Below are 16,092 nucleotides of genomic sequence, written 5' to 3'. Positions count from 1 at the left end.
ATATCTTGTCCATGCCTCATATAGAGTTTCATTTGGCTTCTGTGTGAACGTAACAATTTCTGCTTGAAGTCTTACGGCTTTAGATGCAGGAAAGAATTGTTTAAGAAATTTTTCAACTAAAACGTCCCATGTATCAATCGCCCCTTCAGGTAACGATTCCAACCAATATTTGGCTTCTCCCTTTAAAGTCCAGGAAAATAACATGAGATATATCTGTTCATCCTCAACTTCTCGGATTTTAAATAGTGTGCAGATCCTATTAAAGGTACGAAGATGTTCATTTGGATCTTCCTTCGGCGCACCACTAAATTGGCATTGATTAGTCACCATGTGTAGAATTTGTCCTTTGATTTCATAATCTGGCGCATTAATGTCTGGATGAGTAATTGCGTGACCTTGGCCAGTGCGTTTAGCTCTCATTCGGTCTTCCATACTTAAAGGTTCCAGATTCTCCATAATTGAATTTGTTGAATCGGAATCACTAGAGGATTCTGATTTAATGGTTCGTTCCTCAACAATCTCTGTTTGAATGATTGGTGGTTCCGGAGGAAAGTTTAATGGTTCAGGATCTACGAACCGTTCCTGAATATTCTCCGGATTCTCAATTGTGAGGTTTGTTTCAAAAACTGGATTATCGGAAATTTGAGTTTGAGGATTTGGTCGACTTGATGACGATTCTAAAGAAAAATCAACGGCGGTTATATTTGATAAATGTCTTGATCTAGTTACAGGTGGTGAACGTACAAAAGGTGGTGAACGTCTTGCTCGGTGCATTCACTGAATATCCTATTAGTTATAAAAAAATAAGAAAAACTTATATAAGTTGTCCAATTAATAGACTTTTCTGATTTTGTCCACGTTTCGAATAGCCAAAAGATGCAGCAGGAAGCCAGGACCCTTTAAATCGGAAGCCCGCAACTTGCCACTAACAAATCCAACTATTACTACGAACCAGAAAAATGTCAACGTCTATTAATTTAACCGCTTAAATAATTTTTCTTTCCGTTTGGAGAATTAGATAAGAAGTAGAGAAAATTCTAGTCCTAAAAACTAGAGCGTCGAGAAATAAGAAAGAAATAGATTGCGCGTTGACAAACGTCGAAAAATAAAAAGGTCGAAAAGTAAGCGTCAAAAAATAAAAATAAAAGGTAGCGCGAAAAATGGCGTCGCAAAATTCTAAAGCACCTAAATCTTAGTCTAAGAAGTAAGCACTTAAGGGATTTTACGGCAATCCTAAAAAAATCTAGAAATAAAAATAACTATGGCAAAACTAATCTTAATACTAAAAATTGTAACTAGAGTGTTATTAAAAAAAATACTTTAATAATTAGGTAGCAAAATTACATATTTCATTGGTCATGTCGTTATAAATATAAATGTGCCCGTTTTTTTTTTTACTACGAAATAACTTTGTGTAATTAGTAAATTTGAGTGTGGGGAGACTTATTTACAATAAATAAAATAACCTGTATAAGGTTATTAGTAAAAATAACGACATGGTCATAATTATAAATGCGTTTGTCCACTTCCTTTATTAATTTAGAAAAATTACACTTGGCGGACTCATATCGTTTTTTTTTCTTTTTAAAAAAACACGATTTTTTTACACAATTTTTTTTTTTTTTACGAAATTAATAAATTTTTTTATTATTATTTTTTTTCAAAAACTTTTTTTTTCAACTCATTTACTATTCATGAATAGTAAATGAAACGAAATTAATTAATTTACTATTCACATGAAAACGACATGATAGAAATTATTAATTACAAGTTACATAATATACCCCTGAAGTATTTAATAAATACCACTTTTTTAAAAATTTTATCACTATAAAACAAGAAATGGAAAACGTCAAAATTTTATCACTTAACAAACGAGATTTTAAAAACGAGATTTTTTTATTTTTTAAATTTTTTTTTTATACTATAAATACTATGACGGACACGTGATTGTCTAGTATTATAAATATCACTTATCAAGAATGGAACTATAAATACTATTTCGGACACGACATCAAGTATAATTCTTGAGTATATCCACTCGGACACGTGATTTTACTTATAATTAACTATACTTGATGCTATAATTTTACTTATTAATTTTTTTTTTCCAAAATATATCTTAAAATAAGGTAACTAGTTGTCTAGATTCCTTTTTTTATATAGCGTTTCGCTTCGGCGATCCCCGGCAGCGGCGCCAAAAATACTTGATGTGTGTCGCGAGGGGTACGAAATAGTGTTTATTTTTAATACGAAATTCGACGAAATTTTACACAAGTTTTATTATTTTTACGGATGGGAAATACCTAAACCTTGCTACAACACTTATAGGCAGTGTACCTAATCGTATTATAGTATAGTTTTTAGTAAGTCCGGTTCGTTCCACAGAGAAAGCTCGAGAAGTTTAACGCACACTAAATAGAAAAATATATAAAAATATATAAATATAAAGTAGTAGTAGTATTATTATATAAAAGGGGGGTTTTTACCGTTTAATGACCGGTTTGTCGATTTTAAAACTTTAGTCGCAGTTAAAACCAAATGTAAAATATTAAAAATGAATACAAGACTTAAATTAAAGCATAAAGTAAATAACGATAATGAAATTGCGAATAATAAAAGTGCGATAAAATAAACTTGCGATAATTAAAAAGTACGATAATTAAAAGTGCAATTAAATACAATAATAATAAAAATGCGATAATTAGAAGTGCAATTAAATATAAAATAAAGGAAATTAAATATGAAATAAAAGAATTATGCTTATTTAAACTTCCGTAATCATGATGTTTGACGTGTTGATTTTAGTTTTATGCCCATGGGTTAATTGTCCTTTGTCCTGGATTATTTAATATGTCTGTCTGGTTTTTGTCCATAACAGTCCATCAGTCATAAATATAAAGTGCGAGTATCCTCGTCAAATTATTCTTATACCCGAAGTTAAATATTCCAACTAATTGGGGACTTAAACTCTAACAAGATTTTAATACTTTGTTTAGTAATTACACCAGGATGTCGACTGAGTGTAACCCAAGGTTTTAATATTTTGTTATCAATTATACCAAGTGTCCTTGTACATAATTTCACCCCTGTTTTAATTATTCTAGTGGCTATTAATCCATTCCCGTGTCCGGTTAGATGAATGATTATTCGTACATATAAATACCCCGCCCATCGTGTCCGATTGAGTGTATATGGTAATTTATAGGGACGCCCAGTTGTAAATCTTTATATTAACATTAACAAACTATCATTTAGTTAAACAAATATAAAGCCCATTAATAGCCCATAGTCTAATTTCCACAAGTGTCGTTCTTTTGTCCAAAACCCCAATTATGGTACAAAGCCCAATTACCCAATTTTAGTAATTAGCCCAACATCATGATTACTTCGTTTTAAATAAGCATAATAATAACTTAGCAACGAGACATTAATGTAAAAAGGTTGAACATAACTTACAATGATTAAAAATAGCGTAGCGTTACACGGACAGAATTTCGACTTACACACTCAAACGATCTCTATCATAAATCTTATTATTATCATAATTTAAAATTAAAATTAAGATTATTGTTATATCTTATTAAGTTAACATTATGATAGAGATATAGAATATAGATATTGATAATTGATATTGATAATAGATAGATGGATCGATATATAGATAGAAATATGATAGAAAAAGGTATGCTTCAACATTACGATTACATAGCCTTTTATAGGCGAATTTATAAATTGAATTTTCACTTATGACCCCTGAACTATGCTCAATTAACAACTTTTTATTATTTAATATTATTCTTATTATGAATTATTTAAATATTATATTTTATTCTTGTGCATAGTTGACTCATAATTTTTACACCGTTGCGTCGAGCGTTGAGAGTTGACTCATGTCCCGGTTCCGGATTTTTGAACGTCCTTGCGTACAATTTAATATCTTGTACTTTGCGTTTTGAATCTTGTACTCTTGTAATTTCGAGACGTTTCTTATCAATAATTGGAACCTCTTTGATTGTCTTTTGTACTTTTGAGCTTTTTGGTCGTTTGCGTCTTCAATTCGTCGAATCTGTCTTTTTTCTTCACCTTTTATTATTTAAACGAATATCACTTTTAAATAGAACAATTTCAACTAAAAGCTTGTCTTTCTTGAGGAATAATGCTATGAAATATATGTTCGTTTTTAGCATTATCAGAAAGCGTTTCAGTTATTGAAGAAAAAGCTAACTACGGCACCTATATTGTCATTGCCTGAAGGAAATGATGATTTTGTGATTTATTGTGACGCATCAAAGCAAGGTCTCGGTTGTGTATTAATACAACGAACGAAGATGATTGCTTATGCGTCTAGACAATTGAAGATTCACGAACAAAATTATACGACGCATGATTTAGAATTAGGCGCGGTTGTTTTTGCATTAAAGACTTGGAGACACTACTTATATGGGGTCAAAAGTATTATATATACCGACCACAAAAGTCTTCAACACATATTTAATCAGAAACAACTGAATATGAGGCAGCGTAGGTGGATTGAATTATTGAATGATTACGACTTTGAGATTCGTTACCACCCGGGAAAGGCAAATGTGGTAGCCGATGCCTTGAGCAGGAAGGACAGAGAACCCATTCGAGTAAAATCTATGAATATAATGATTCATAATAACCTTACTACTCAAATAAAGGAGGCGCAACAAGGAGTTTTAAAAAATGGAAATTTAAAGGATGAAATACCCAAAGGATCGGAGAAGCATCTTAATATTCGGGAAGACGGAACCCGGTATAGGGCTGAAAGGATTTGGGTACCAAAATTTAGAGATATGAGAGAAATGGTACTTAGAGAAACTCATAAAACCAGATACTCAATACATCCTGGAACAGGGAAGATGTACAAGGATCTCAAGAAATATTTTTGGTGGCCGGGTATGAAAGTCGATGTTGCTAAATACGTAGGAGAATGTTTGACGTGTTCTAAGGTCAAAGCTGAGCATCAAAAACCATCAGGTCTACTTCAACAACCCGAAATCCCGGAATGGAAATGGGAAAACATTACCATGGATTTCATCACTAAATTGCCAAGGACTGCAAGTGGTTTTGATACTATTTGGGTAATAGTTGATCGTCTCACCAAATCAGCACACTTCCTGCCAATAAGAGAAGATGACAAGATGGAGAAGTTAGCACGACTGTATTTGAAGGAAGTCGTCTCCAGACATGGAATACCAATCTCTATTATCTCTGATAGGGATGGCAGATTTATTTCAAGATTCTGGCAGACATTACAGCAAGCATTAGGAACTCGTCTAGACATGAGTACTGCCTATCATCCACAAACTAATGGGCAGAGTGAAAGGACGATACAAATGCTTGAAGACATGCTACGAGCATGTGTTATTGATTTCGGAATCAGTTGGGATCGACATCTACCGTTAGCAGAATTTTCCTACAACAACAGCTACCATTCAAGCATTGAGATGGCGCCGTTTGAAGCACTTTATGGTAGAAAGTGCAGGTCTCCGATTTGTTGGAGTGAAGTGGGGGATAGACAGATTACGAGTCCGGAGATTATACAAGAAACTACCGAGAAAATCATCCAAATTCAACAACGGTTGAAAACCGCCCAAAGTCGACAAAAGAGCTACGCTGACATTAAAATAAAAGATATAGAATTTGAAATTAGAGAGATGGTCATGCTTAAAGTTGCACCTTGGAAAGGCGTTGTTCGATTTGGTAAACGAGGGAAATTAAATCCAAGGTATATTGGACCATTCAAGATTATTGATCGTGTCGGACCAGTAGCTTACCGACTTGAGTTACCTCAACAACTCGCGACTGTACATAACACTTTCCACGTCTCAAATTTGAAGAAATATTTTGCTAAAGAAGATCTCACTATTCCGTTAGATAAAATCCAAATCAACGAAAAACTTTAATTCATCGAAGAACCCGTCAAAATAATGGATCGTGAGGTTAAAAGACTTAAGCAAAACAAGATACCAATTGTTAAGGTTCGATGGAATGCTCGTAGAGAACCCGAGTTCACTGGGAGCGTGAAGATCAGATGAAGAAGAAATACCCGCATCTATTTCCAGAAGATTCGTCAACACCTTCAACAGCTTAAAATTTCGGGACGAAATTTATTTAACGGGTAGGTACTGTAGTGACCCGAACTTTTCCATGTTTATATATATTAATTGAGATTGATATTTACATGATTAAATGTTTCCAACATGTTAAGCAATCAAACTTGTTAAGACTTGATTAATTGAAATACGTTTCATATAGACAATTGACCACCCAAGTTGACCGGTGATTCACGAACGTTAAAACTTGTAAAAACTATATGATGACATATATATGGATATATATATAGTTAACATGATACTATGATAAGTAAACATATCATTAAGTATATTAACAATGAACTACATATGTAAAAACAAGACTACTAACTTAATGATTTTTAAACGAGACATATATGTAACGATTATCGTTGTAAAGACATTTAATGTATATATATCATATTAAGAGATATTCATACATGAAAATATCATGATAATATAATAATTTAAAATCTCATTTGATATTATAAACATTGGGTTAACAATATTTAACAAGATCGTTAACCTAAAGGTTTCAAAACAACACTTACATGTAACGACTAACGATGACTTAACGACTCAGTTAAAATGTATATACATGTAGTGTTTTAATATGTATTTATACACTTTTGAAAGACTTCAATACACTTATCAAAATACTTCTACTTAACAAAAATGCTTACAATTACATCCTCGTACAGTTTCATCAACAATTCTACTCGTATGCACCCGTATTCGTACTCGTACAATACACAGCTTTTAGATGTATGTACTATTGGTATATACACTCCAATGATCAGCTATTAGCAGCCCATGTGAGTCACCTAACACATGTGGGAACTATCATTTGGCAACTAGCATGAAATATCTCATAAAATTACAAAAATATGAGTAATCATTCATGACTTATTTACATGAAAACAAAATTACATATCCTTTATATCTAATCCATACACCAAAGACCAAAAACACCTACAAATACTTTCATTCTTCAATTTTCTTCATCTAATTGATCTCTCTCAAGTTCTATCTTCAAGTTCTAAGTGTTCTTCATATATTCTACAAGTTCTATTTACATAAAATCAAGAATACTTTCAAGTTTGCTAGCTCACTTCCAATCTTGTAAGGTGATCATCCAACCTCAAGAAATCTTTGTTTCTTACAGTAGGTTATCATTCTAATACAAGGTAATAATCATATTCAAACTTTGGTTCAATTTCTATAACTATAACAATCTTATTTCAAGTGATGATCTTACTTGAACTTGTTTTCGTGTCACGATTCTGCTTCAAGAACTTCGAGCCATCCAAGGATCCGTTGAAGCTAGATCCATTTTTCTCTTTTCCAGTAGGTTTATCCAAGGAACTTAAGGTAGTAATGATGTTCATAACATCATTCGATTCATACATATAAAGCTATCTTATTCGAAGGTTTAAACTTGTAATCACTAGAACATAGTTTAGTTAATTCTAAACTTGTTCGCAAACAAAAGTTAATCCTTCTAACTTGACTTTTAAAATCAACTAAACACACGTTCTATATCTATATGATATGCTAACTTAATGATTTAAAACCTGGAAACACGAAAAACACCGTAAAACCGGATTTACGCCGTCGTAGTAACACCGCGGGCTGTTTTGGGTTAGTTAATTAAAAACTATGATAAACTTTGATTTAAAAGTTGTTATTCTGAGAAAATGATTTTTATTATGAACATTAAACTATATTCAAAAATTATGGTTAAACTCAAAGTGGAAGTATGTTTTCTAAAATGGTCATCTAGACGTCGTTCTTTCGACTGAAATGACTACCTTTACAAAAATGACTTGTAACTTATTTTTCGGACTATAAACCTATATTTTTTCTGTTTAGATTCATAAAATAGAGTTAAATATGAAACCATAGCAATTTGATTCACTCAAAACGGATTTAAAATGAAGAAGTTATGGGTAAAACAAGATTGGATAATTTTTCTCATTTTAGCTACGTGAAAATTGGTAACAAATCTATTCCAACCATAACTTAATCAACTTGTATTGTATATTATGTAATCTTGAGATACCATAGACACGTATACAATGTTTCGACCTATCATGTCAACACATCTATATATATTTCGGAACAACCATAGACACTCTATATGTGAATGTTGGAGTTAGCTATACAGGGTTGAGGTTGATTCCAAAATATATATAGTTTGAGTTGTGATCAATACTGAGATACGTATACACTGGGTCTTGGATTGATTCAAGATAATATTTATCGATTTATTTCTGTACATCTAACTGTGGACAACTAGTTGTAGGTTACTAACGAGGACAGCTGACTTAATAAACTTAAAACATCAAAATATATTAAAAGTGTTGTAAATATATTTTGAACATACTTTGATATATATGTATATATTGTTATAGGTTCGTGAATCAACCAGTGGCCAAGTCTTACTTCCCGACGAAGTAAAAATCTGTGAAAGTGAGTTATAGTCCCACTTTTAAAATCTAATATTTTTGGGATGAGAATATACATGCAGGTTTTATAAATGATTTACAAAATAGACACAAGTACGTGAAACTACATTCTATGGTTGAATTATCGAAATCGAATATGCCCTTTTTTATTAAGTCTGGTAATCTAAGAATTAGGAAACAGACACCCTAATTGACGCGAATCCTAAAGATAGATCTATTGGGCCTAACAAACCCCATCCAAAGTACCGGATGCTTTAGTACTTCGAAATTTATATCATATCCGAAGGGTGTCCCGGAATGATGGAGATATTCTTATATATGCATCTTGTTAATGTCGGTTACCAGGTGTTCACTATATGAATGATTTTTATCTCTATGTATGGGATGTGTATTGAAATATGAAATCTTGTGGTCTATTATTATGATTTGATATATATAAGTTAAACCTATAACTCACCAACATTTTTGTTGACGTTTTAAGCATGTTTATTCTCAGGTGATTATTAAGAGCTTCCGCTGTCGCATACTTAAATAAGGACGAGATTTGGAGTCCATGCTTGTATGATATTGTGTAAAAAATGCATTCAAGTAACTTATTTTATTGTAACATATTTGTATTGTAAACCATTATGTAATGATCGTGTGTAAACAGGATATTTTAGATTATCATTATTTGATAATCTACGTAAAGCTTTTTAAAACCTTTATCTATGAAATAAAGGTTATGGTTTGTTTTAAAAATGAATGCAGTCTTTGAAAAACGTCTCATATAGAGGTCAAAACCTCGCAACGAAATCAATTAATATGGAACGTTTTTAATCAATAAGAACGGGACATTTCACTTTCGCTACAGGATACTAAACCAGAACGCTAACTAAAAAGTTGTACTAGAGAGAACGCTGACCTTCGGCGTTCTAGATGGATAGTGTCACGCGTTCAAGGCCCATTCAACACGTTCTTAAAGAGTTACCTTTTACACCTTAAATTAAAATAAAATAACATGTTCGAGGCCCATTCCTCATGTTTTTGAAGACTTACCTTTTACATTACATTACATTACATCTTAAATTATTATAAAATATTTTTCAATCAAAAAATTTAATATTATAATATTATAGAAATATCTTGTTCAAAGGTGTATATAGGTTTGGAGTGAGTTGGCCATATTGCACCCACTTGTCAAATTTGCTTAAATTGCTTGAGTTTCTTTCTTCATTATGATTTAACTAGGAGTTGGATAAATAGGATACATATATATGTATGTATGTATGTATGTATGTTTTTTACATGCATATATACAACTTTAGAAACTAAGAAAGGAAAAATAGTTTGAAGCTAATAAGTTGAAGAAGTTAAGAGATAAAGGATTAAATTTAGAAGCCTCATTGTCCAAGAGAAATTGGGAAGGGAAAAAGAGATAAGTATTGTATTTTTGCATTTGGATCTATAACTATAACTATCGTACTCAACATGATTACACATGTACTTTGTGGTAGATATTTGTATTTTGTATATGTTAATTATGTATTATGTATGTGTATTTATTTGATTTCACCATAATTGCAAGTTAATTCATTGATTGTTTGCTACAATTCATATCTTTATTTCTTCTTATTTTTTTACTTAGGTTTTAACCATTGGGTAATTATCTTCAAATTATAGACTTTACTTACCTTCTATACCGAAAGTTTGCATTTTAAAAATAACATATCCGAAAGCATTTGCACTATGATTATGCATTTAGAAGTGTAATATTCTCTCTTATTAAGAGTTTGTTTATGGTGCTTAGAGTGCTTTGTTTAATCTTTATGTTCTGTTTAATTGTCACGATTATAGGCCTTCTTTGATGATTATTCTTTAAATATATTGATTGTTTTATGTTTTTCTTAATTTTCATGTATATGTAGATATATTTTCGATATGTTATTAATATATATATATATTATACAAATCACATGTTTGAAGTATCAATAAATGCTTTGAAAAATTCCTTAACAATTAGCATAAAAACATCCATTAATTTGATGTTTTATATAATCATCATAAAACGATTTAGTGATTAGTATCATGATTTACTCATAAAGGTCTCAACATCAAATCCATCTATTAATGCATCTTGAGATGTCATGGATAATGGTAAGAACTTAACAGGATAAGTTGTTTAACCTGTGCATACATTTAAATAAAATTGATTTTCAAGTAATCTGAAGAGTAAGCACTTTATCCGATTGTGTTACTAAAGAAAATCATATGAACATGAATGTTTCTAAAAGTGCAAATGATTGTGATTATAGTATCCAGATAGAAAGCACATATTTTTTTTATAAATTTCAATCATTGTTCGTTTTTCGTTACCAAGTATGATTATAATTAGGATAAAAGAGTAGGAGGATAAATCATTATTCTTTTCATTAATGTCTTACTTAACTATGATTTTTTTTCTTTTGAAAAGTAAAATATAAATAATTTGACACATACGGTATATTCACTTAAATGTTTCTAAGTATAAATAACTTGACACATAGAGTATATTAAACAGAGTTTAGTATATTTTAAGTGGCACTTGAGTTTATAACCATTTGCTAATACACGTTACATATATAGATAATCTTAATCAGTTTTACTGGTTTTGGTAAGCACTTATTATTAATTTCAAGCTTATATGGCATTTTTAGGTTAATCCGAAGCAGTAATGAAATATTACTATCAATAAGACTTAATTACATGTATCGTTCCTCTTGTTTAGCAGATTTTTCAAGTTTTGTCCTAGGCTTCTATTCTTGCACGAATATCTCAGGGTTTGGAATTCTTGTCTGGATAGTCTCGCTATCTGGCGACGTTAATTATTTCCATTAGATTTAGTCATATGCCGGTCATGTGAGGGAATTTCATTCTTTTAATGTATCCTCACATGCCTGGTACATGACTAGAGTTAACGTAATTAATTAATGTCTATCAGACACAAGGACTATCCGTGCAAGATTCGCAAACCACAAGAGTATCTATGCAAGAAAAAGATTTAAGGATAAAACTTGCAAACTTTTATAAACTACCAGGACTATACATCTAATTAAGTATATTAATTACAGACTTATTTTTTATAGTTCCACCCACATTAGATACTTTCTTTCAAAGATATCCTCAATTAAATTTTAACAAATAATTTATAGAAGACATCAATTAAGGGTATATAAAGAATTTGAGTGAATTTATCAAGTATCAAGTTTGAAAATATCAATCCCCAATTATAGACCGTGGCACAAATTACAACATTTCTTTAGGATTTGTTAACGAATGATTCGTGGCATACAAGTAATTATTGATTGAATTAATAAATATTTATTGTAAATAATAATATTTAAAGAAACCTCAACTTTATTAAATTCACCTAAATGTATATTATATGGGCACATTAACAAAGTTGTTTTTATTATATATATATTGAAAGGCATTGATCATGATTTTGATCTTTGTGATTGATATGTCACGTTGTAATCGCTCTAAGTTTTGCATGTTATCTTATTTCGAGTATGGGTCGGGTAACCATTCAAGACTTTGAACATGTTTTCATCTCCTTTTTATGGATTAGAGAGAAACCTATTATAAACGAGCACATTAACTCCCCCATAAAAGGTAAACCTCGGGTAATCAAGCCCCCGAGCACGAGACCTCGGTGAATTGCAAATTTCACGCACTCTCTGGTCACACTTCATTTCTGAACGATTTGGCATAGCTAGAAATTGAACCCGGGTGATGTGCTTTATTGGCAACTCGGTGGCCACTCAGACAAAGCCTGCGTAGTTGTGTTTTCATCTCCATTCGTGAAACACATGAGTTATTTCTATGTAAACTATGCTTAACTCATATGTGACAATTCCATCGGGATCTCTTTCGTTATTGGGTGTTGGGGTGGGGGGTTGAAGAATCCGCCCAGAGTATCTACAGTTTTAGGAGAGGAAATCACTAGAGATATACACATTCTCTTGTAAATAGGTCAAGTAAACAACATTGAAGTACAATAAAATTATACATATGAGTAACACACTTATTTAATTTATTACTTTTGAAAAAGATGAGTTATACACTTTAAGTATTACATTGAGTAAACAACTATATATAGTAAGTAGTAGTATATTTTATATGATCAATAGATAGATATGGTTTATGCTAATTCTTTCACAAATATGTTGGATGTTGGATAGCCTTCGTTAAGCATTTGCTTCTACAGAAGGGATTAGGTATTCTAAGTTACCATAAGATCTTCGGAGACGGAACACGGGGGTTGACTATATCTTAGCATAATAAATCTTTAATACGGTTTTTGTATCACGCGAACTATAAACGGCTAAACGCCACCTTTGATCAATGCATTCTTAATGTGTCAATGTAGGTAGCTTCTGTTACACCTTTAGCAGATATGTAATCAAGAAACTCACTAAAGCTTCCCTCTTTGTAAGCAATCGGATGCTGCTCGTTGACTAACTCTGGTGCGGGCCCCACCTTTTTGTCGATTGGTAAACTATGAATACTTGCAATAGATAATCGCTTCTTCTCCGTATTAACAGTCGCTCGATGAATGGTACTCTTGTATCTACCATTACTCATTACTTCAATTTGATCCCCAGCTTGAACTATTAATGCTCCTTGGATAAATGGTACCGAATGCCATGTTCCATCATGGTCCATGATTTCGAGTCCTTGTTGGCTTTGGTTTAGAACGGTTACGGTTCCATAGTCCGAGTGCGGTGGCATCCCCAGTACAAGATCTGGTTTCGGGCAAGGCGGGTAGCAGTTAACCGCAATCACTTGAGACCCTTGTTCGAGGTCTTGATGTAAGTAATCTGCACTTAATCCTAGACTTTCAAGAACTACTCCCATTAATTGCTTCTGCAATATGTGCACTGCTTTCGCATATTTTCCCATTTTTTCTCTGTACAAGTTAAGCAACCAAGGTCAAATAGAAAATGTGAACAACTGAGTTTTTCTAACAACAATCTTAAAGGCTGTCGTCAAGGTGCATAAAAGTCTGTATGTAGCGGAAATTTATTTAATTCAAAGTGGCAGTTATGGATTTGTACAAGAATTTTATGCACCTTAACGACAACTCTTAACGTTGTCGTTAGAAAATCCTATTTTTATTATAAAAAAAAAAAAAAAAAAACTACTATGTAACACAAGAAAATGGTTTAATATATATGTTTACTTGTAAGTTGGAGGTTTAGAAGGCCACAAATGGATCCATTCTGTGATGGGATTTGCATAAAGCTTGATAAAGTCTCTCCAAAAGAACACTTTATCGATACCGTGATTCATGCTAGTACCGTACCTAACAGGATCACGAACATTAGCCGAAGCAAATTGTAACTTCTCATTGAACGGTGATATTGCTCATAATGAACATATATTTAGTCGCAATATCAATCCTAAATAATAGGTTGTTATATATATTTGTGTTGTATTTCTATTGTAATTATATAAATAGATAAAAGTGAAGACGGAATGCGAAAATGAAGATTAAATCAAGAAAATAGTCAAAATGCTCATTGTACAAGTTATACTCTGAAAAAAGTGCAAGTTCGTGAAGCATGAGTAAAAATTGTCGGCAACCAAGTTAGTGATTTCCATACAAACTTGCACAATGGATTAAACTATATATTTAAAGTTAGGCCAGATTCAGATTACAACTTCAAATGGGACGGTGGCTTTGGTGTGTTTAATATTATTTCCCTTGGTCCTATACAGCAAAAAGAGGATGAATACACTCAAGTTTACCTACTACTTCAAAATATAATATGGAGCAATAATATGGAGCACTAATGTAAGGGGAGCAGGTGTAGGATTTTTAAAAGATCCACTTCAACTAAAATTGGATATATATGAGGGAGTGTGTGCGTACAGAAAAAGGGCAAGAGAGAGAGTTCCAAAAACCAAGTTCCAATATTCAAGTTAAATATATACACTTGAAACATATATTTGAGAGTGCGTACAGAGTGAGAGTTTAAAAAGAGTTCCACAATTAGTCAATATACACTCACATATTTTACGCAGCAGAAATTTGGGATAGATACTACACAAATATTTAGTCTTTTATTTTCATGTACCAGTATTATTTTCAGTTCCACACGCAATATTTAGGATAGTTTTTGTATCAAAGGGTGTATTGTTCGTGATTAAGGGTATTATTGTACGCGTGAAAGGGTGTTGTTATTGTAATTTTTCTACCGTTTGAAGTTAATGAAAGTGAAGAATTTTTAGTAAGTATATTCCGTTAAAATTATCGTTATCAATTTTTATCGTTATTATTATGTTTGTATATTTTTATTTTTATGTTTTCCTTAGTATAATGAGTAGCTAATTTCCCTAGTGTTTGCTTAGATGTAGAGCCCCTAGTGAAATGGATTGTTATCATTTGCAAAATAAAAATGTAACTTAAGTGTTTTTAATATTGAGCCTAATTAAATGAACCATTATTATGTAATTGGATATTTAACCCCTGTCACTTAATTTATGAGATAAAAATAACGAAAGTTATTTTTATTTATATAAATTAAGCTTCAACATTAAAAGTGATTTAGACGAGTTTTATGAATAATTTACTAACACTAAATTAGGAATAAAGTTCGGTGGTTTGGGTAATATCACTAGTCACATAAAAGTGAAATTGTAAAAAGGGAAACCGTTATGATTTGGGTTTTGGCGAAGGTCAAAACTGGGTTGGGTCTCGGCCTAAACACTTAGGGACTAGTAACTAACTAAATAAAATCCGGTGAAAATTAGATTTAATTCAGTTAGTCAAAACTTTATATTTTTTCGAAAGGAAAATATAAGTTTATTACTAAACATTTTTATACGAGCTTAAACTTAAAACAATCCATGGATCTAGGGGTGACACATTTAAGTAAACACTCCTATTTTTATATATTGTAAAATCATTATTATCATTATTATTTACGTATTATTATTATTCACTAAAAAAAAATATCACTCCGTATAATTAAACATATCACTCCGTATAATTAACATATCATGTAATTTAGGGTTTCATATATTTTAGGTTAAAATTTAGGGTTTCATATAATTTAGGTCAAAATTAGGGTTTTGAATAGAATATTTTTATAATTAGGTTATTAATTTATATTAGGTTATAATTAGGTTATAATTAGGTTAGAATGTTTTAATCTTATAATTAGTATTAATATAATTTAAAATTAGTAATTAGCTTATAATTAGTTAATTATTATAATTCCTATTAGTTTATATTAATTTTAATTAAAACATGTCATTTAGTTAATTTAAATAAATTTATATTATAATTGCTCAAAACAAAATTCTAAATATATAGTTTTATTAAAAGTTATTGTTTTAACTAATTATCATCTAGTAATAAAATTGTCGCATCATAATTAGTATAATTTCATTTAGTATCTTTTTAAGTTAATTCTTGTAATATTGTAATTTTATTTTATTTAGTAAATTAGTTTAAGTTATTTTCTTTTACTGTTACTATAAATTCCTAATCCAAA

General features: G+C 31.1%; 1 protein-coding gene across 1 annotated transcript; it reads right to left on the bottom strand.

The window, feature by feature from the left end:
* Positions 1-12,931: 12,931 nt before the first annotated feature.
* LOC139897241 (2-oxoglutarate-dependent dioxygenase 21, chloroplastic-like) lies at positions 12,932-13,542 on the bottom strand. The gene has a single exon (XM_071879934.1). It carries the CDS (start codon positions 13,490-13,492, stop codon positions 12,932-12,934), a length of 561 nt encoding a protein of 186 aa, XP_071736035.1. The 5' UTR covers positions 13,493-13,542.
* Between the last annotated feature and the right edge of the window lie 2,550 nt (positions 13,543-16,092).

Source organism: Rutidosis leptorrhynchoides, chromosome 3 (genome assembly GCF_046630445.1).
Source record: "Rutidosis leptorrhynchoides isolate AG116_Rl617_1_P2 chromosome 3, CSIRO_AGI_Rlap_v1, whole genome shotgun sequence".
Taxonomy (NCBI): Eukaryota; Viridiplantae; Streptophyta; class Magnoliopsida; order Asterales; family Asteraceae; genus Rutidosis; species Rutidosis leptorrhynchoides.
The sequence above is the reverse complement of the archived record's forward strand: the minus strand, read 5'-3'. Positions and strand labels throughout refer to the sequence as shown.

What these genes read in the sequence shown, in the direction of transcription:
- LOC139897241 (XM_071879934.1), bottom strand. Translation starts at nt 13,492, where the DNA reads ATGGGAAAATATGCGAAAGCAGTGCACATATTGCAGAAGCAATTAATG.